The sequence below is a fragment of the Salvelinus namaycush genome, chromosome 16 (genome assembly GCF_016432855.1).
Source record: "Salvelinus namaycush isolate Seneca chromosome 16, SaNama_1.0, whole genome shotgun sequence".
Classification (NCBI taxonomy): Eukaryota; Metazoa; Chordata; class Actinopteri; order Salmoniformes; family Salmonidae; genus Salvelinus; species Salvelinus namaycush.
Genome location: NC_052322.1, coordinates 47,598,583 through 47,622,376, shown reverse-complemented (window position 1 = coordinate 47,622,376; position 23,794 = coordinate 47,598,583). Strand labels below are relative to the sequence as shown.

The 23,794-nt window shown below is 43.8% G+C and overlaps 1 protein-coding gene across 1 annotated transcript in view; it reads left to right on the top strand.

Annotated features, from left to right (window-relative positions):
• The first annotated feature begins 5,776 nt into the window (after positions 1-5,776).
• Positions 5,777-23,794, top strand: part of LOC120061712 (monocarboxylate transporter 5-like) — a 34,834-nt gene continuing 16,816 nt past the window's right edge. Inside the window, exons 1-5 of the mRNA XM_039011607.1 lie at positions 5,777-5,869; positions 6,214-6,346; positions 6,848-6,991; positions 8,854-9,015; positions 9,287-9,982. Coding sequence (XP_038867535.1) covers positions 5,777-5,869; positions 6,214-6,346; positions 6,848-6,991; positions 8,854-9,015; positions 9,287-9,982 — 1,228 coding nt within the window. The remainder of the gene's footprint in view (positions 5,870-6,213; positions 6,347-6,847; positions 6,992-8,853; positions 9,016-9,286; positions 9,983-23,794) is intronic.

Genomic DNA, 23,794 nt, shown 5'->3' with positions numbered 1-23,794 from the left:
CACACACGAACTAACCAGCGTCATGTTCTGATCAGCCTGATCGACCTGTTTGCTCTCTCTCTTTTTTTCGCTGTTTCTCTCTCTCTCTTCTCTCTCTCTCACTAAAGGGTTCTATTTTCAGCTGGTGCTCAGGCGCTAGTGTCAAACGCACATTAGTTTGCAGTTCCGTCATGTAAAAACTGGCACACCCTGGACAGTTTCGTCAATTTACCCGTCTAACATCAGCTCGCTTGTATTGAGATGGGAGGGGCGGTAATATTTGGGGTTTGTCCTTAAAAACAATCGCAAAAGTGACAATTTTAAGACTCACAAAAAGCAGGTTTTAACGGTAACACAGTTGAGAGCGGAAGTGCAGCCTATCCAGCAGTGACACACAGGGCCCGTGGAAGTGGATGTTGTATTTCAAAAACATAAAAAATAGCCAAGTAGCCTATGAATAAAGGGGTTTTAAATGGTCTTCTGAAAGTGCTTTGAAATTTGAAAGGTTTGAAAGTGCTTTGAGGTTTTTTTTGCCTTTCATCATGCTTTTTCATGATTCACAATTCACCTGCATACTTCATTTTGCTTGTTCAAGTAGGTTATCCATCCCCATTTTCAAAGAGCGCTCCTCGTCCGATTACCAAAGACACGCTCCTTAAAACTATTCAGTCCTCCTATAATGCCATATTAATGGGGGAAAAAATAGGCAACGATACAGGAGTCTAGTATTTTGTATACAGTGCATTCGGAAAGTATTCAGACCCCTTGACTTTTTCCACATTTTGTTATGTTACAGCCTTATTCTAAAATGTATTATATCGTTTTTTCCCTTATCAATATACACACAGTACTCCATAATGACATCACAATACCTCATAATGACATCACAACCCCCCTAATGACAGAGAAAAAAACAGGTTATTGTAAATTTTTGCACATTTGTAAAAATAAGGAAATATGACATTTACAGAAGTACCCTTTACTCAGTAAAGGCACACACAGTGTTGCAGAGACGGTTGTGGAGATGGGAGAACCTTCCAGAAGGACAACCATCTCTGCAGCACTCCGTCAGAGTGACCATCGGGTTCTTGGTCACCTCCCTGACCAAGGCCCTTCTCCCCCGATTGCTCAGTTTAGCCGGGCGGCCAGCTCTAGGAAGACTCTTGGTAGTTCCAAACTTCTTTCATTTAAGAAGGGAAAGGGGGGTACCTAGTCAGTTGTACAACTGAATGCATCCAACTGAAATGTGTCTTCTGCATTTAACCCAACCCCGCTGAATCAGAGAGGTGTGGAGGGCTGCCTTAATCAACATCCACAGCGACCAGTGGGTTAGCTGCCTTGCTCAAGGGCAGAATGACAGATTTTTACCTTGTCAGCTCTGGGATTTGATCCAGCAACCTTTTGGTTACTGGCCCAACACTCCTACCCGCCAGGCCACTTGTCGCCCCCTTCCCCAGACCTGTGCCTCGACACAATCCTGTCTCGAAGCTCTACGGACAATTCCTTCGACATCATGGCTTAGTTTTTTGCTGACATGCACTGTCAACTGTGGGACCTAATATAGACAGGTGTGTGCCTTTCCAAATCATGTCCAATCAATTTGATTTACCACAGATGGACTCCAATCAAGTTGTAGAAACATCTCAAGGATGATCAACGGAAATAGGATGCACCTGAGCTCAATTTCGAGTCTCATAGCAAAGGGTCTGAATACTTATGTAAATAAGGTATCTGTTTTTTATGTTTAATAAACGTTTAAAAAAATATCTCAACCTGTTTTTGCTTTGTTATTATGAGGTATTGTGTGTAGATTGATGAGGGGAAAAAATATTTAGTCAATTTTAGAATAAGGCTGTAAGGTAACAAAATGTGGAAAAAGTCAAGGGGTCTGAATACTTTCCAAATGTACTGTAAGTAATAGTAAAATGTGTTTTTTTGGAGAAGCGCATCTTTGGTAACCAATTTTGAGAGGTTCTATTTGATGGGGATGGATACTTGAACAAGCCAAGGGAAGTATGCAAGTAGGGATGGACACTTGACCAAGCCAAATGAAGCATGCAAGTAGGGATGGACACTTGACCAAGCCAAATGAAGTATGCAAGTAGGGATAGATACTTGACCAAGCCAAATGAAGTATGCAAGTAGGGATGGACACTTGACCAAGCCAAATGAAGCATGCAAGTAGGGATGGACACTTGACCAAGCCAAATGAAGTATGCAAGTAGGGATGGATACTTGACCAAGCCAAATGAAGCATGCAAGTAGGGATGGATACTTGACCAAGCCAAATGAAGTATGCAAGTAGGGATGGACACTTGACCAAGCCAAATGAAGCATGCAAGTAGGGTGGATACTTGACCAAGCCAAATGAAGTTTGCAAGTATGGATGTGTGTGTATGTTTTAGGATGTGCAGTATATTTTCAATTCAAGGCAATCTGACGAATAGCACAACATACAAAAAAAGATTTATATTTTTCCCTTTCATGTGATTAAAAACCAAGCCCTCCATAGGATATCTTTACCCTAGGCCTAACTACTATAATGCGTCAGGTCGTTTTTAACCTGGCCTTTCCATAAAATGTGTTTAAATGGTCTATTCATCAAAGTGCCTTGAATTATATAAGGGTCGCATGATGCAAAGTACCAACCGAGGTCAACAGACACCAAAAGGAAGTGTGGTCAGGGATCAGACAGTATTCATCACCTATCTGTGTGCTGATTTGAATGACCCTCTGTAGCCCGGAGACTTTGACCTCCTGCCTTTAGTCCAGGATTGTGTCAGGAATCAATGGAGGTGTGGGAATATGTTGCAACGTGTTGGTTGTTGTATGAGAGGATACTGTAACGGCAGATTTCCTCTTCGTCTGAAGAGGAGGTGTAGCAGGGATCGGACCAAAGCGCAGCGTGGTTAGTGTTCATCATGTTTAATAACGACAAATAAACGTGAACAAGCTGGCTGCTAGTCATTATCACCCCCAGCTGGCTGCTAGTCATTATCAACCCAGCTGGCTGCTAGTCATTATCACCCCACAGCTGTCTGCAAGTCATTATCACCCCACAGCTGTCTGCTAGTCATTATCACCCCACAGATGGCTGCAAGTCATTATCACCCCACAGCTGTCTGCTAGTCATTATCACCCCACAGCTGTCTGCTAGTCATTATTGCCCCACAGCTGGCTGCAAGTTATTATCGCCCCACAGCTGGCTGCAAGTCATTATCGCCCCACAGCTGGCTGCTAGTCATTATCACCCCACAGATGGCTGCTAGTCATTATCACCCCACAGCTGGCTGCTAGTCATTATCACCCCACAGATGGCTGCTAGTCATTATCACCCCAGCTGGCTGCTAGTCATTATCACCCCAGCTGGCTGCTAGTCATTATCACCCCACAGCTGGCTGCTAGTCATTATCACCCCACAGCTGGCTGCTAGTCATTATCAACCCAGCTGGCTGCTAGTCATTATCACCCCACAGCTGGCTGCTAGTCATTATCTCCCCAGCTGGCTGCTAGTCATTATCACCCCACAGCTGGCTGCTAGTCATTATCACCCCACAGCTGGCTGCTAGTCATTATCACCCCACAGCTGGCTGCTAGTCATTATCACCCCAGCTGGTTGCTAGTCATTATCGCCCCACAGCTGGCTGCTAGTCATTATCACCCCAGCTGGCTGCTAGTCATTATCGCCCCAGCTGGCTGCTAGTCATTATCGCCCCAGCTGGCTGCTAGTCATTATCACCCCACAGTTGGCTGCTAGTCATTATCACCCCACAGTTGGCTGCTAGTCATTATCACCCCACAGTTGGCTGCTAGTCATTATCACCCCACAGTTGGCTGCTAGTCATTATCACCCCACAGCTGGCTGCTAGTCATTATCACCCCACAGTTGGCTGCTAGCCATTATCACCACACAGCTGGCTTAGACAGATTTAAAGAGTCATGAACAAGTCAATCTCCTCAACCACTTCTAATTCCAGGGAGAACCTCACGACACAAGGCTACGGATTCATGTTAGCAAAGCTGGGGTCTTACACACACACACACACACACACACACACACACACACACACACACACACACACACACACACACACACACACACACACACACACACACACACACACACACAAAATCATGTGTAGCTAGATGGATGATAATTGACAGTTTCTAAGAAGAACTCCCAACCTCTCAGTATCCTCAACTCTCTATCTATATGTAACAGTATAACTTTAGTACGTCCCCTCGCCCCGACCTCGGGCGCGAACCAGGGACCCTCTGCACACATCAACAACTGTCGCCCACGAAGCATCGTTACCCATCGCTCCACAAAGGCCACGGCCCTTGCAGAGCAAGGGGCAACACTACATCTAGGTTTCAGAGCAAGTGACGTAACTGATTGAAACGCTACTAGCGCGTACCCGCTAACTAGCTAGCCATTTCACATCCGTTACATATAGAGTCCCTCGAGTAAAGAGCTGTCAGCAGCGTTGCACGTGGCCAGTGACTATAGGAAATGTACATTATCCTGGGACAAGTATGGTGTTGCTGACAGCGCTTTTACTCTAGGGACTCTATAGATGGAGCGTGTTGAAATATTAACGCGCGCTGCGACATACAGGCCGAGTTCGTCTTTCATCGCCGGGTGCCCTGGGTGGGAGGAGTTTACACATTTTAATTTAGACCATTCTATTGGTGCTAGGGTGAAATCTTCAAATTCACCCACAGACAGTCGGACCAAGGAGATCTACTGTACTTCAGACACGTGTTGTAAACACACCTAAAACACTAAGGTGCAGTGACCTGTTAACCTGTTAACTAGGGCCGGGACGATACCGGTATCGCGATACTCGTCAGTATCTTAGCAAAGAAATAAAACATGAAGTGAACTTAACTTCTTAAAGAGAACATCCCTAATGTAAACAAACCTCATTATGATGTCATCCAGAGTCACATGTCTTTATTTCCCAGGTTATAGAACACAGTGTGTTACATACAGAAGGTTTTTAAAAGACCAAAGAGTTTGGTCTGCTTTGTGTTTTTATTTTTGCCATGGGAAAAAAATAATATGGTACTGGTATCGTCACAGGCCTTAATGTTAACAACCCTGAAATAATCTGCCCAGGGACTCTGTCTGCACTAACCAATAGGAGTTAGTAACCTGTCCTTATCCATCACTGAACCAATTACCAACCGGAGTAAAATAAATAAAGAATAAGTAGCCATGGTTGATTACTTTAAAACTATTCTTTAACGTATGAAGACATTGCAGTGTCTCTACGGTAGCTACTGTACAACTAAAGCTTTGTCAGTAGAGGTCAAATTAGGTCAAATGAGCCAGTACTTTTAGAGGTTTTTGTATTGATTACATACAGTACATTTGGAGTATGACTTATTTCATAAAATAAATAAAAAAGTACTTTTCTGACCACAGCTTTTCATGTACACTATATACCAGTACAGTATACAGTAGATTCTATAATTCTATACCGAACATTTTTCTTATTTTCTCATCAAGCGTTTAGCTGAGATTTACTGTATGGCTCAGGATTAGGATTATTATCAGAATGCGCTGTGGCTAAGTAACTAAACCCATAGATGTGGTGGTTTACAGTCCTTTGAAAGTGTTCCATTATGTTTTTGTTGTTGTTGTAAGCATTACATTGTAACATTTTACTCTGAAAGTGTTCCATAGCTATTGTTTACTTTGAAAAGTGTTGCATTATCGTGGTATGTTTGCAGCGAGCCCAAGGCTGCGAAGCTCAGCCTGTTCAACAGGAACAATGCCCTGAACGCCTGTATGAAGAAAGAGGAGAAGAAAGAGAAGGAGATTCATTATGAGGATTCTCCGGATGGTGGCTGGGGCTGGATGGTCGTACTTCACTGCTTCCTGGTACGGCTTCTTCTTTTCTCATCTTTGAGTGTTTGGAGGTTCACCAAATGTTTGTCTATTGGACATGTTTCTAGATTTAAAAAAAAATATATATAATTGTTCATATGTTATACAATTACGCAGAGTTAGGGTCAATTTAATTTAGATTCCAGTCATTTCGTAAAAGTAAACCGAATTCCAATTTGGAATTTCAGTGTACTTCCTGAATTGACTTCAATAGAAAGGGAATTGACCCGAACCCTGACCCCAACCCTGCGTTTTGTAGTGTGGCAGATCATGTGTGTGTGTGTGTGTGTGTGTGTACGTCTGCCTACCTGCGTCCCTCTGTCTGTCTCTGACTCCAGGTGAATATGCTGGTGATGGGGACCCTGAAGACCTTTGGGATCTTCTTCGTGACATTCCAGGATGAGTTCGGAGGGTCGGCAGAGAGCATCAGCTGGATCGGCTCGATCATGTCTAGCCTGCGGCTCTCTGGAGGTCAGAGTTCACATGACATGAAAACACTCAGACTACTATTGTATCACAGGAGGTTGGTGGCACCTTAATTAGGGAGGACGGGATCGCGATAACGGCTGGAGAGGAATGATTGGAACGGTATCAAATACATCCAAGCACATGGTGTCCAGGTGTTTGATTCCATTCCATTTACTCCGTTCCAGCTGTTATTATGAGCCGTCCTCCCCTCAGCAGCCTCCACTGTACTGTATCTGTGTGTGTGCGTGTTTAATTCAGATGTGTGCAGGGTGCAGTGTGCATGTGTGCATGTGTGTGTGAGGTCAGAGTTCACATAAAACCAAAGTCTGACCACATCACTCGTCCCTCTGGGTCGGGGTCTGGGGGTCTGGGGGTCTGGCTCTTGTGTTGCATCACTGACAACATCTGACGTCTGTCTGTCCTACTAAGAGGTTCGTAATTGGATGGATGGATGGATGAATTATGGGATACATTTTCATGTTTTTCTGTTTGTTCCTGTGTTAGGTCCCCTGGCCGCTGTATCGTGTGCGAAGCTGGGTAACAGAGTGACCTCTATAGCTGGGGCTGTGCTGGTCAGTGTTGGCTTCCTCATGAGTGTCTTTGCCACCAGCGTGGTATTCCTCTATATCAGCATGGGGCTGATTGTGGGTAAGTTATAAGAGGTTAAAAGAGGTGAAAATAGGTTAAAAGAGGTCAGGGGCAGAGTAGGCCGGAGTCCAATATATGTGTAAAATACTTGAAAGTACTTGTCTTTAGGTATCTGATATACTTGAAATGTGTTTTTTTTCTGTCTTGCATTTTTTGGGGGGGGTATTTGGTGACAAATCACATGTTTTTAATGAAAAAAAATCGGAATATGTGTCTGAATCTGTGATGATCATAATATATTTGATCATAAATACACTGCATGACCAAAAGTATGTGGACATGTGCTTGTGGAACATCTCATTCCAAAATCATGAGCATTAATATGGAGTTGGTCCCTCCTTTGCTGCTATAACAGCCTGCACTCTTCTGGGAAGGCTTTCCACAAGATTGTGGAACATTGCTGCGGGGACTTGCTTTCATTCAGCCACAAGAGCATTAGTGAGGTCGGGCACTAATGTTGGGCGATTAGGCCTGGCTCGCAGTCGGTGATCCAATTCATCCCAAAGGTGTTCGATGAGGTTGAGGTCAAGGCTCTGTGCAGACCAGTCAAGTTCTTCCACACCGATCTCGACAAACCATTTCTATATGGACCTCACTTTGAGCACAGTGGCATTGTAATGCTGAAACAGGAAAGAGCCTTTCCCAAACTGTTGCCACAAAGATGGAAGCACAGAATCATCTAGAATGTAATTGTATGCTGTAGCGTTAAGCTTTCCCTGCACTGGAACTAAGTGGCCCAGCCCAAACCATGAATAACAGCCCCAGACCATTATTCCTCCTCCACCAAACTGTACAGTTGGGACTATGCATTCAGGCAGGTAGTGTTCTCCTGGCATCCACCAAACCCAGATTTGTCCGTCGGACTGCCAGATGGTGAAGTTGAGTGGCTGCTGCCAACATACTGACTCAAATCTCTAGCCACTTTAATAATTAAAAATGGGATGTAATACATGTATCACTAGTCACTTTAAACAATGCCACTTTATATAATGTTTACATACCCTACATTACTCATGTCATATGTATATACTGTACTCTATACCATCTACTGTATCTTGCCTATGCCGTTCGGCCATCGCTCATCGATATATTTATATGTACATATTCTTATTAATTCCTTTACACTTGTGTGTAAAAGGTAGTTGTTGTGAAATTGTTAGATTACTTGTTAGATATTACTGCATGGTCGGAACTAGAAGCACAAGCATTTCGCTACACTTGCACTAACATCTGCTAACCATGTGTATGTGACCAATAAAATTTTATTTTATTTGATGCATGAATTATCACTCCAGAGAATGCGTTTCCACTGCTCCAGAGTCCGATGGCGTTGAGCTTTACACAAATTCAGCCGACGCTTGGCATGGTGATCTTAGGTTTGTGCGCGGCTGCTCGGCCATGGAAACCCATTTCTGGAAGCTGGCGACGAACAGTTCTTGTGCTGACATTGCTTCCAGAGGCAGTTTGGAACTCTGTAGTGTGTGTTGCAACTGAGGACAGCTACAGCACTTGGCAGTCCAGTTCTGTGAGCTTGTGTGGCCTACCACTTTGCGGCTGAGCCGTTGTTGCTCCTCAACGTTTCCACTTCACAATAACAGCACTTACAGTTGACTGGGGCAGCTCTAGCAGGGCAGAAATTTGACAAACTGAGTTGTTGGAAACTATGACGGTGCCAAAGTCACTGAGCTCTTCAGTACCGGCCATTCTACTGCCAATGTTTGTCTATGGAGATTGCATGGCTGTGTGCTCGGTTTTATACTCCTGCTAGCAACAAGTGTGGCTGCAATAGCCCGAATCCACTAATGTGAAGGGGTGTCAACATACTGCTGTCTATATACTGTATGTCATGTGACCCCTCTCAGGCCTTGGTTTTGCACTCCTGTACCAAGCCACCTCTGTTGTCACGGCAACATATTTCCGTAAGAGGTTAGCGACGGCATACTCCATCGGGCGGTCTGGGATGGGCTTTACCTTCGCCCTCGCCCCTTTCACTCAGCTGCTGCTGGATCAGTACGCCTGGCAAGGTACTGACACACACACACGCACACGCACACACACACACACACACACACACACACACCACAGACACACACACACACACACACACACACACACACACACACACACACACACACACACACACACACACACACACACACACACACACACACACACACACACACCCCTACCTACCTATCTATCTGTTGTTGAGATGTGGAAATGATTGAATTATTATGGGAATATCATAATGCTATTCTAGAATGACACCGTAACACACCTATGCTCCTCCCACAGGAGCTCTGCTAATCCTAGGAGGCCTGATGTTAAACCTGGTGGCCTCTGGGATGCTGCTAAGACCCATCCACGTGAAGCCTGCACCACCCCCTTCCTCAACCTCATCTTCATCCATCCAAAAAAGCCCTCTGATAGGTCCAGAGAAGGAGAAGGACCGCCCTCAGAATGGATGCTGCTTTAACGGATCCACAACGTTAACCAATGGCAACGCCAAATCAGACTCTTCTCCTTCAACTCCACAACCCCTGCACTGGGACACTGAGACCTCAGAGAAGGACTCTACACCTAGGTTGGGTCAGAACAACCACAGCCCCCCACCTCCACCAAACCCTGAACTGACCAAGCTGGTACAAAACAACGTGAACAGGCACGTTCAGGAGGCATCCCCCCCCACGGCCACCATAGACAGCCCCAGCATCATGGAACAGAACGGTACCATTAGCCTAAACGGTTCCGCTGTGTTTGGGTTCTCCTCACCTAATGGCACTACCACTGTGGATGATCACATCCCACCGGCCGTGAAAAATAACAGAGTTCTAGACTTCTCCCTGTTGAAGAACCCTTTCTTCTGCATCTACACTTGGTCCGTGGTGTTCAGCCAGCTGGCTTACTTCATCCCCTACTTCCACTTGTCTGCCCGGGCCAGGAACCTGGGTATAGATGCCATGGACGCTTCCTTCATCATCTCTGTGGCAGGTGAGTCTCAGGCAGTCGATCAACCTTCCCCTGAGACAAGGCTGTAGACATTAGGTCACCATACAGGGCAAGTAAGCTGTAGACATTAGGTCACCATACAGGGCAAGTAAGCTGTAGACATTAGGTCACCATACAGGGCAAGTAAGCTGTAGACATTAGGTCACCATACAGGGCAAGTAGGCTGTGGGCATTAGGACACCATACAGGGCAAGTAAGCTGTAGACATTAGGTCACCATACAGGGCAAGTAAGCTGTAGACATTAGGTCACCATACAGGGCAAGTAAGCTGTAGACATTAGGTCACCATACAGGGCAAGTAAGCTGTAGACATTAGGTCACCATACAGGGCAAGTAAGCTGTAGACATTAGGTCACCATACAGGGCAAGTAGGCTGTGGGCATTAGGACACCATACAGGGCAAGTAGGCTGTAGGCATTAGGACACCATACAGGGCAAGTAGGCTGTAGACATTAGGTCACCATACAGGGCAAGTAGGCTGTGGGCATTAGGACACCATACAGGGCAAGTAGGCTGTAGGCATTAGGACACCATACAGGGCAAGTAGGCTGTAGGCATTAGGACACCATACCGGGCAAGTAGGCTATAGGCATTAGGACACCATACCGGGCAAGTAGGCTGAAGGCATAAGGACACCATACCGGGCAAGTAGGCTGAAGGCATAAGGACACCATACCGGGCAAGTAGGCTGTAGGCATAAGGACACCATACCGGGCAAGTAGGCTGTAGGCATAAGGACACCATACCGGGCAAGTAGGCTGTAGGGTCTACAGCCATGTCCCAGGGCTTTATCAACCCACAGAATCTCTCTTTTTCACTACATTTCCACAGTGCAAACAAGCAAGGATGGTGACCAAAGACAATCATCTCTCAGAATACTCATACTTGTACCCTTGATGATGAAACAGTTGAATTTGAATATACCTTGTTGAATATAGGGTAGTAATAACACCTTCCCTAGTAAAGGGAAAGACCTAGTCAGTTGTACAACTGAAATGTGTCTTCCGCATTTAACCCAACCCCTCTGAAAGAGAGAGGTGCGGGGGGCTGCCATAGTCGACATCCACAGCGCAGTGGGTTGCTGAATCAAATCCCCAATCTGACAAGGTAAAAATCTGTCGCTCTGCCCCAGTGTAGATAATGGGAGGCACAATTTTGGGGGGGGACATTTTAACATGCATTTCCTGGAATTCGACACAGTTTGACGTTACTTATTATGCCTCTTTTGAGGCGTATATATGGAGGGGCTATATATGGAGGGGCTATATATGGAGGGGCTATATATGGAGGGGCTATATATGGAGGGGTATATATGGAGGGGTATATATGCAGGGGTATATGTATAGGCTATATATGGAGGGGAATATATGGAGGGGTATATGGAGGGGAATATATGGAGAGGGGAATATATGGAGAGGGGAATATATGGAGGGGTATATGGAGAGGCTATATATGGAGGGGAATATATGGAGGGGTATATGGAGAGACTATATATGGAGGGGAATATATGGAGGGGTATATATGGAGGGGTATATATGGAGGGTATATATGGAGGGTATATATGGAGGGGTATACAGTGAAGGAAAAAAGTATTTGATCCCCTGCTGATTTTGTACGTTTGCCCACTGACAAAGAAATGATCAGTCTATAATTTTAATGGTAGGTTTATTTGAACAGTGAGAGACAGAATAACAACAAAAATATCCAGAAAAACGCATGTCAAAAATGTTATAAATTGATTTGCATTTTAATGAGGGAAATAAGTATTTGACCCCTTCTCAATCAGAAAGACTTCTGGCTCCCAGGTGTCTTTCATACAGGTAACGAGCTGAGATTAGGAGCACACTCTTAAAGGGAGTGCTCCTAATCTCAGTTTGTTACCTGTATAAAAGACACCTGTCCACAGAAGCAATCAATCAATCAGATTACAAACTCTCCACCATGGCCAAGACCAAAGAGCTCTCCAAGGATGTCAGGGACAAGATTGTAGACCTACACAAGGCTGGAATGGGCTACAAGACCATCGCCAAGCAGCTTGGTGAGAAGGTGACAACAGTTTCTGCGATTATTCGCAAATGGAAGAAACACAAAAGAACTGTCAATCTCCCTCAGCCTGGGGCTCCATGCAAGATCTCACCTCGTGGAGTTGCAATGATCATGAGAACGGTGAGGAATCAGCCCAGAACTACACAGGAGGATCTTGTCAATGATCTCAAGGCAGCTGGGACCATAGTCACCAAGAAAACAATTGGTAACACACTACGCCGTGAAGGACTGAAATCCTGCAGCGCCCGCAAGGTCCCCCTGCTCAAGAAAGCACATATACATGCCCGTCTGAAGTTTGCCAATGAACATCTGAATGATTCAGAGGACAACTGGGTGAACGTGTTGTGGTCAGATGAGACCAAAATGGAGCTCTTTGGCATCAACTCAACTCGCCGTGTTTGGAGGAGGAGGAATGCTGCCTATGACCCCAAGAAACCATCCCCACCGTCAAACATGGAGGTGGAAACATTATGCTTTGGGGGTGTTTTCTGCTAAGGGGACAGGACAACTGCACCGCATCAAAGGGACGATGGACGGGGCCATGTACCGTCAAATCTTGGGTGAAAACCTCCTTCCCTCAGCCAGGGTATTGAAAATGGGTCGTGGATGGGTATTCCAGCATGACAATGACCCAAAACACACGGCCAAGGCAACAAAGGAGTGGCTCAAGAAGAAGCACATTAAGGTCCAGGAGTGGCCTAGCCAGTCTCCAGACCTTAATCCCATAGAAAATCTGTGGAGGGAGCTGAAGGTTCGAGTTGCCAAATGTCAGCCTCGAAACCTTAATGACTTGAAGAAGATCTGCAAAGAGGAGTGGGACAAAATCCCTCCTGAGATGTGTGCAAAGCTGGTGGCCACCTACAAGAAACGTCTGACCTCTGTGATTGCCAACAAGGGTTTTCCAACCAAGTACTAAGTCATGTTTTGCAGAGGGGTCAAATACTTATTTCCCTCATTAAAATGCAAATCAATTCATAACATTTTTGACATGCGTTTTTCTGGATTTCTTTGTTGATATTCTGTCTCTCACTGTTCAAATAAACCTACCATTAAAATTATAGACTGATAATTTCTTTGTCAGTGGGCAAACGTACAAAATCAGCAGGGGATCAAATACTTTTTTCCCTCACTGTATATGGAGGGTATACAGTGGGGCAAAAAAGTATTTAGTCAGCCACCAATTGTGCAAGTTCTCCCACTTAAAAAGATGAGAGAGGCCTGTAATTTTCATCATAAGTACACTTCAACTATGACAGACAAAATGAGGGGGAAAAAATCCAGAAAATCACATTGTAGGATTTTTAATGAATTTATTTGCAAATTATGGTGGAAAATAAGTATTTGGTCACCTACAAACAAGCAAGATTTCTGGCTCTCACAGACCTGTAACTTCTTCTTTAAGAGGCTGCTCTGTCCTCCACTCGTTACCTGTACTAATGGCACCTGTTTGAACTTGTTATCAGTATAAAAGACACCTGTCCACAACCTCAAACAGTCACACTCCAAACTCCACTATGGCCAAGACCAAAGAGCTGTCAAAGGACACCAGAAACACAATTGTAGACCTGCACCAGGCTGGGAAGACTGAATCTGCAATAGGTAAGCAGCTTGGTTTGAAGAAATCAACTGTGGGAGCAATTATTAGGAAATGGAAGACATACAAGACCACTGATAATCTCCCTCGGTCTGGGGCTCCACGCAAGATCTCACCCCGTGGGGTCAAAATGATCACAAGAACGGTGAGCAAAAATCCCAGAACCACACGGGGGGACCTAGTGAATGACCTGCAGAGAGCTGGGACCAAAGTAACAAAGCCTACCATCAGTAACACACTACGCCGCCAGGGACTCAAATCCTGCAGTGCCAGACGTGTCCCCCTGCTTAAGCCAGTACATGTCCAGGCCCGTCTGAAGTTTGCTAGAGAGCATTTGGATGATCCAGAAGAAGATTGGGAGAATGTCATATGGTCAGATGAAACCAAAATATAACTTTTTGGTAAAAACCCAACTCGTTGTGTTTGGAGGACAAAGAATGCTGAGTTGCATCCAAAGAACACCATACCTACTGTGAAGCATGGGGGTGGAAACATCATGCTTTGGGGCTGTTTTTCTGCAAAGGGACCAGGACGACTGATCCGTGTAAAGGAAAGAATGAATGGGGCCATGTATCGTGAGATTTTGAGTGAAAACCTCCTTCCATCAGCAAGGGCATTGAAGATGAAACGTGGCTGGGTCTTTCAGCATGACAATGATCCCAAACACACCGCCCGGGCAACGAAGGAGTGGCTTCGTAAGAAGCATTTCAAGGTCCTGGAGTGGCCTAGCCAGTCTCCAGATCTCAACCCCATAGAAAATCTTTGGAGGGAGTTGAAAGTCCGTGTTGCCCAGCAACAGCCCCAAAACATCACTGCTCTAGAGGAGATCTGCATGGAGGAATGGGCCAAAATACCAGCAACAGTGTGTGAAAACCTTGTGAAGACTTACAGAAAACGTTTGACCTCTGTCATTGCCAACAAAGGGTATATAACAAAGTATTGAGATAAACTTTTGTTATTGACCAAATACTTATTTTCCACCATAATTTGCAAATAAATGCATTAAAAATCCTACAATGTGATTTTCTGGATTTTTTTCCCCTCATTTTGTCTGTCATAGTTGAAGTGTACCTATGATGAAAATTACAGGCCTCTCTCATCTTTTTAAGTGGGAGAACTTGCACAATTGGTGGCTGACTAAATACTTTTTTGCCCCACTGTATATGGAGGGTATATATGGAGGGGTATATATGGAGGGTATATATGGAGGGGTATATATGGAGGGTATATATGGAGGGGTTTATATGGAGGGGGATATATGGAGGGGTTTATATGGAGGGGGATATATGGAGGGGTTTATATGGAGGGGGATATATGGAGGGGGATATATGGAGGGGTATATATGGAGGGGGATATATGGAGGGGGATATATGGAGGGGGATATATGGAGGGGTATATATGGAGGGGTATATATGGAGGGGTATATATGGAGGGGGATATATGGAGGGGGATATATGGAGGGGTTTATATGGAGGGGGATATATGGAGGGGGATATATGGAGGGGTATACAGTGCTTTATTCAGACCCCTTTACTTTTTCCACATTTTGTTACTATACAGCCTTCCTCTAAAATGTATTTAAAAAACAACAACAATTTCCTCATCAATCTACACACAATAATGAAATGAAAGTAATGTAATGAAAGTAATGAAAAAGCAAAAACAGGCTTTTAGAAAACCTTTGGTATTCAGACCCTTCACTATGAGATGTGAAATTGAGCTCAGGTGCATCCTATTTCAAATCAAATCAAATCAAATGTATTTATATAGCCCTTCTTACATCAGCTGATATCTCAAAGTGCTGTACAGAAACCCAGCCTAAAACACCAAACAGCAAGCAATGCATGTGTAGAAGCACGGTGGCTAGGAAAAACTCCCTAGAAAGGCAGGAACCTAGGAAGAAACCTAGAGAGGAACCAGGCTATGAGGGATGGCCAGTCCTCTTCTGGCTGTGTCGGGTGGAGATTATAACAGAACATGGCCAAGATGTTCAAATGTTCATAAATGACCAGCATGGTCAAATAATAATAATCACAGTAGTTGTCGAGGGTGCAGCAAGTCAGCACCTCAGGAGTAAGTGTCAGTTGGCTTTTCATAGCCGATCATTAAGAGTATCTCTACCGCTCCTGCTGTCTCTAGAGAGTTGAAAACAGCAGGTCTGGGACAGGTAGCACGAGTTTCCATTGATCATCCTTGAGATGTTTCTACAACTTGACTGGAGTCCACCTATGGTACATTAATTTGATTGGACATCATTTGGAAAGCCACACACCTGTCTATATAAGGTCCCACAGTTGACAGTGCATGTCAGAGCAAAAACCAAGCCATGAGGTCGAAGGAACTGTCCGTAGAACTCCGAGACAGGATTGTGTCGAGGCACAGATCTGGGGAAGGGTACCAAAAAATGTCTACAGCATTGAAGGTCCCGAAGACCACAGTGGCATCCATCATTCTTAAATGGAAGAAGTTTGGAACCACCAAGACTCTTCCTAGAGCTGGCCGCCTGGCCAAACTGAGCAATCGGGGGAGAAGGGCCTTGGTCAGGGAGGTGACCAAGAACCTGATGGTCACTGTGACAGAGCTCCAGAGTTCCTCTGTGGAGATGGGAGAACCTTCCAGAAGGACAAACATCTTTGCAGCACTCCACCAATTAGGCCTTTATGGTCGAGTGGTCAGACGGAAACCACTCCTCAGTAAAAGGCACATGACAGACCGCTTGAAGTTTTCCAAAAGGCACCTAAAGTACTTTCAGACCATGAGAAACAAGATTCTCTGGTCTGATGAAACCAAGATTGAACTCTTTGGCCTGAATGCCAAGCGTCACTTCCGGAAGAAACCTGGCACCATCCCTACGGTGAAGCATGGGGGTGGCAGCATCATGCTATGGGAATGTTTTTCAGCGGCAGGGACTGGGAGACTAGTCAGGATCGAGGGAAAGATTAACAGAGCAAAGTACAGAGAGATCCTTGATGAAAACCTGCTTCAGAGCACTCAGGACCTCAGACTGGGGCAAAGGTTCACCTTCCAACAGGACAACAACCCTAAGCATACAGCCAAGACAATGCAAGAGTGGCATTGGGACAAGTCTCTGAATGTCCTTGTGTGGCCCAGCCAGAGATGGACTTGAACCAAATCGAACATCTCTGGAGAGACTTGAAAATAGCTGTGCAGCAACACTCCCCGTCCAACCTGACAGAGCTTGAGAGGATCTGTAGAGAAGAATGGGAGAAATTCCTCAAATACAGGTGTGCCAAGCTTGTAGCGTCATGCCCAAGAAGACTCAAGGCTGTAGTCACTGTCAAAGGAGCTTCAACAAAGTACTGAGTAAAGGGTCTGAATACTCATGTAAATGTGACATTTGTAAAACAAATATATATACTGTATATTGATGAGATTATTATTATTTTATATTTTTTTACGTGTTGGAATAAGGCTGTAACGTATCAAAATGTGGAAAAAGTGAAGGGGTCTGAAAACTTCCCAAATGGATTGTATAGATGGGGTATTTTGAGGCCTATATATGAAAGGGTATTTTGTAAACCCAGTGCAAGTGGAAGGATAAGTCGCCATCATCATTAATGAAGGTATTTGAAGGCAAATATAACAAATTCACTAAATATGAACACTGAGTTGCATTATAATGATGCACACATGCATATTTATTTATATTATGAAGACACAAAAAGATGAAGACTGAGTTTTATTATAGTTGTTTTGCTGGTGCCACCTCGGGCCCTCCCCCCCTCGTATCGCCCCTGACTGAAATGAGTGAGGGAGGAGCGCGAATAGACTGTGCGAATGTCTATAGACCGCGTCGCTGAGCAGAGGACATGCAGTGCGTCCGAGCAGGGCCGGACTAACGCATTTGGGTCTCCGGGGGACCTACCCCACAACCCCCCAAAAATAATAACAATATTGTTGGGGAAAGCAGATTATTTTCGTAAAACAACTAGATTCCTGCATTTCAACATATTTTGCCATGTCCCCCGTGACAATTTTGCCTATGTGACCAACAGAGCATGACTGGCAAAGTAATTGATCCAAACGACCTCAAGCTGTTGGCAATCAATCTGGAAAGCCAGTACAGTAATTGAATGAGCCGAGTGTTTCAACATTTTTCTATGAATATATGCAAGATTCAAATGTCCAGTTTTTCCGTATGCCTAGTCACGTAGAACGAGCCCAGCCGACTACCTAGTTTCCTTTGCAGTGGTTATGAGATAAGATTTTATTTTAGAAAATGACGCAAACATACTATATCTTCAAACGTGTAGTTTTCAGGGCACTGTGTTTAGAGGTAGAACCAGCCTCCTGTGCCGTTGTGGTTGGATAGATTTTCAGAAATAGTTTTTAGAAGTGAGGATAGAAAAAAATAGTCCTCAGCTATTAGTCATATTGTTCTTCTTACGCTATTTATGAATTATTTGTGAGTACTGTAGCAGCAGACTCAGACCCTAGCCGCAGTAGTCTTATGTAACACGTTCTTATATAAAACCTGAACTTTGGCCTAGTGGCCCGAGCCGTCGAGTTCAGCTCAGTAGTATCCCCATTGATGAGGCTGAGGCCACTCTGTATGAAAACCAGGCTTGCGTCCTAAATGGTACTCTATTATCTATATGGGATCCTGGTCAAATGTAGTGAAGTATATAGGGGCACACCCCTAGTATAAACGTCTTTCTCCTCTGACCAGACCGCTAGTCTAGCTGTACACACCACGTGCATACTGTAGCTAAAGCCAGATGGCTGAATGTGCTTTTAACAATTTCAAGTACACACACTTACATTTGCATTAGAATAATTTAGCAGACGTTCTTGGAGTACCATGTTAGTAGTTGGTATGGATCTGTGCAACACCGCTTGGTATCCCAACTGCACCGCCTTCGATCATATGGCGCTACGGAGGGGGGGTGCGGACTCCCCAGTACAATCACTGGCACCGAGACCCCCATGCCATCCAGGACCACTATATCAGGCAGGATATCCTCCTAATCAACATTTTACAAATAAAATCATTAAAGCGCATTTAGAAAATAAATCCATAACGCAATGCCATTCATTTGGAATGGATAACATTGCATAGTTCATCATCAACAATTAATATTGTTAACAAATACACCATGACAGCGCCATACACAAGGGGTGGAACAGTGGCAAAGGTACCCACCGGACAAACAGAATAATATTAGTCTGAGGAGAGATTAAATAGCATTAATACAACAAAAATAATTCTAAACACACCTTTAGTTTACAAAGTTAAACAGATGTATTTTTTCTTTATAATAAGCAGGAGTAATATTCTTAGATTAGGGAAAATTGTTAGACTCCAGCTACCCAAGTCATAGACTCTTCTCTCTGCTTCCACATGGCAAGCGGTACCGGAGCAACATCTCTGACACCAACAGGCTTTTGAACAAGAGTCATAAGACTGATAAATAGCTAACAAAATGGCTACACGGACTATCTGACTTGATCCTTCTATTTGTAGTTTTTCAAGTTTCAAGTTTTAATGTCACGTGCACAAGTACAGTGAAATGCCTTTCTTGCAAGCTCTAAACTCAACAATGTATTTGCCACATGCGTCGAATACAACAGGTGTAGAACTTCTAGTGAAATGCTTACTTACAAACCCTTAACCAACAATGCAGTTTTAATCAAATAAGTATTAAGAAAATATTTACTAAATAAACTAAAGTAAAAAATAAAAAGTAGCAGCAAAATAACAATAACGAGGCTATATACAGGGAGTACCGGTACTGAGTGAATGTGCTGGGGTACAGGTTAGTCCAGGTAATTTGTACATGTAGGTCAGGGGTAAAGTGACTATGTGTAACCGATGTGAAATGACTATCTAGTTAGCGGTGGTGCGCGCTAATAGCCATTCAATCGGTGACGTCACTTGCTCTGAGACCTTGAAGTAGTGGTTCCCCTTGCTCTGCAAGGGCCGCGGCTTTTGTGGAGCGATGGGTAACGATGCTTCGTGGGTGACTGTTGTTGATGTGTGCAGAGGGTCCCTGGTTCGCGCGAGAGGACGGACTGAAGTTATACTGTTACATATGCATAGATAGTTAGACTCAATGTAGAACTAAAAATAACATAAGATCGAACAAAAACACACTCCAACACACACACACACACGTAACACATAACACACACACATAACACACACATTCATACTGACTCTACACTCACGAACATACCCTCACATACAATCATCATATAAGCTGCTGCTACTCTGTTTACTCATGTATCCTGATGCCTAGTCACCTTACCCTTATACATACTGTATCTGCCTCTATCACTCCAGTATCCCTGCACATTGTAAAATGGTGTTGGCACTGACCCTGGAACTGTCCCTGTATATAGTCACCTTACCCCTATACATATCTAACCCTCCCCCTCATGTATCCCTGCACATTGTAATATGGTGTTGGCACTGACCCTGGAACTGTCCCTGTATATAGTCACCTTACCCCTATACATATCTAACCCTCCCCCTCATGTATCCCTGCACATTGTAAAATGGTGTTGGCACTGACCCTGGAACTGTCCCTGTATATAGTCACCTTACCCCTATACATATCTAACCCTCCCCCTCATGTATCCCTGCACATTGTAAAATGGTGTTGGCACTGACCCTGGAACTGTCCCTGTATATAGCTTACCAGTATTGCATTGTTGGGAAAGATCAACCAAGGAGGGCCTTTCAATGTGCTTGTGCACGGTGACAATTAAAAACTGTAAAGTTGTGCTGTAGTGTACTTTAGTAAAATGTTAGTAGGTGATATGGATCTGTACTGTAGTGTACTAGCTAATTAGCAAATGGGTTGTTGTCCTCTATTAGCCTAAACTGTGGTTTTGTTCCAAGTGGGTCCCTGTCCTCTATATAATGCACTACTTTTAACCAGATCTCCACTACTTTTGTAGTCCACTATTAAAGGGAATATGGTGCATTTTTGGGAGTAAACTCTGTGTGTCTTCAGTGGAGTGATGAATGTGCTATATTGGTGAGTTATGATTGTGGGTAACTAGTTCAGCCAAACGGTTTCCCAAGAGAATGTCTGTTACAACAGTCCTTTGCTCTGTGTGTAGTAATGGAGGGAATGTAATGACTGGAGATGTATCTTGTGACAGACTGTCATATTGAGTAGATGGCTAGCTAGTGCACACAATTTGGTTCTGGCTTCTGAGATTGGGCAGTGGGAGTTGGTATGTGAATGAATGTAGGTCTAACACAGAGGTTCGTCCATATGAGCCGGGATCCAGTCAGTCCGTGAATGCTGACCCCAGACAAACTCAACAGTGGGTATGGATGTCTCTATTTCCGTCTTGAACCCAAAGTACCTCTAAACGAGCAGAGGGTGCCATGGAGAACATAAATCGATGGCCTATGCTCCTCACGGACTTTGTGTATTAAAGTAAGTGAGTCTGAGCCTGTCTGTGAGAGGAGCAGGGATGATAGCATTGAGTTATTCTCAGCACACATGCGTTCTGTCTCACATTCTGCTGCCATGTCATGTTCCATGTTCCCAGAAAGCAAATGGAGAGAGAGAGAGAGAGAGAGACAGACTGCCACCCTCGCACGCACACACGCCACAACAAACCCAACATGTCCCCCAGCCTCCCTCCGTCCACCCTCCCTCCCCACCTCCATTGAAACAGGTCCTTTCAGCTAGCTGAGCTCAGACAGAGAGGAGGGCCACCATAGTCCAGACCATAGAAATATAATTAATAGAATGCACATTCCCATTCCAGTCCATGTTTATGCATTCTATTATTTACATTTCTATGCTCCAGACCAGGCCTCATGTCAGGCCACCGTCGGCAGATCCACTGGGGTCGCTAGGCAACGGCTTAGTGTGTAAAAGTGGTTGCCGTGGCGACATGAGGGAATTCCGATTTATACATTTTTTGTCCAATGTTGAAGTGCCTGGTTGATATTGTTCCCTCATAATCATTGAGGTGGGGATGTTTACAAAAGAGGTGGGGAGATGAGCCAACAGAGATTGTTTAGTAATGAGAAAGACTGGGGGGAAAGAGGACTGACTAACGTGGTTTAAAACTCTCCCACATTAAAAAAATATTATAGTATACTATGGTATAAAAACTAGACTATTCACTGTAGTGATTTTGCGGACTAAAGACCTCACTGTGTTAAACCCTTTAACTCAGAGCATAGGCCATCCACTAAGGTTCTCCATGCCTGGATACAGCCCTTAGCCGTGGTATATTGGCAATATACCATTTACATTACATTTTACATTTAAGTCATTTAGCAGACGCTCTTATCCAGAGCGACTTACAAATTTACCTTTATATTTAACTAGACAAGTCAGTTAAGAACAAATTCTTATTTTTCAATGATGGCCGAGGAACAGTGGGTTAACTGCCTGTTCAGGGGCAGAACGACAGATTTGTACCTTGTCAGCTCGGGGATTTGAACTTGCAACCTTTCGGTTACTAGTCCAACGCTCTAACCACTAGGCTACCCTACCACAAACCTCTGAGGTGCCTTATTGCTATTATAAACTGGCTAGCAACATAATTAGAGCAGTAACAATATGTCAGCCAATCAGCATTCGGTGCTATAGTTAAAAAAGGGAAGTGTTATTGGGACATTGCTGTAGTATTTACTGTAGTATTCTACAGGATACTACAACATCCTATAGTAAGTACTACACATGATTGAGGGATACAGTTTACTATAGAATTCTATAGTAAGTACTGTAGTATTCTATAGTAAACTGTAGTATTTTTTAATGTGGGCTGCTTTAATAACAGGGGAACCTCACTAGCACTTTGTGACACCTGCCGATGTAAAACGGGCTTTATAAAATACATTTGATTTGATTAAATGTCTCTTTTGAAGTGAGAGGAATTGAAAAGCAATCCTTCTGCCTTGTAGTTGGACCTTTAGCTTGTTAAGGGTTATCGCTGGGAGGCGTGTAGCACTAACACCCGCTTGTCTTTTCTGGCTGACAGAGGTGAGAGCCTCACAAACATTTGTGACTTCCCGTTCCCAAGCAGGAAGAGGAAGAGTAGAGTGGAGAGAGAGAGATCCTGGTTCCGGATCTGTTTGTGCTGTCCCACATGAAAACATACTATAGTATACTATGAAATACTGTAAATACTATAGTATTATTTGTGACTTCCCATTCCAAACCCGTTTGGCTTACAGGAAGAGTAGAGTGGAGAGAGAGAGAGATCCTGGTTCCGGATCTGTTTGTGCTGTCCCACATGAAAACATACTATAGTATACTATGAAATACTGTAAATACTATAGTATTCACTGTACTGTTTTTTTGCAGGCTTTACTCTAGTATTCACTGTAGTTTTTTTGCGGACTAAAGTCATTAACAACACTACAGTGAATACTGTAGTATGTACAGTTAACTGTAGTATAAATACTGTAGTAATGAAAACTGTAGTATTCAGTTCCTTCAGAAAGTATTCACACCCCTTGACTTCTTTCAGATGTTGTGTCACTGATCTACACACCCCACCCTACACACCTCAAACTTGAATTATGTTTTTAGAATTCATTTTTTAAAATTAATTTGTTAACAAAAGCTGAAAAGTTCTTAAGTCAATAAGTATTCAACCCCTTTGTTATGGCAAGCCTACATAAGTTCAGGATTAACAATTTGCTGAACAAGTCACATAGTAAGTTGCGTGGACTCACTCTGTGTGCAATAATGGTGTTTTTGAATGAAAACTCTGTCTGGGTCTCTGTACCCCACACATTATATGTAAGGTCCTTTAGTCGAGCATGTGAATTTCAAGTACAGATTCAACGACAAAGACCAGGGAGGTTTTCCAATGCCTTGCAAAGAAGGGCACCTATTGGTAGAGGGGTAAAAAATATATATATATATTGAATATCCCTTTGAGGATAGTGAAGTTATATATTATATATATTTTATCTATATATATATATAGGCTATATATATTATAGGGAATACTTTGCAGGGCCGTGAAAAAAAGTTTTTCTCCCTTTCTAATTTTCTCTACTTTTGTATATTTTTGATACTAATAACCTAATATTAGATAAAGGGAACCCGAGTGAACAAATAACACAACAATTTCATACTTATTTCATTTATTTTATGGACAAAGTTATCCAACATCCGATGCCCTTGTGTGAAAAAGTAATGGCC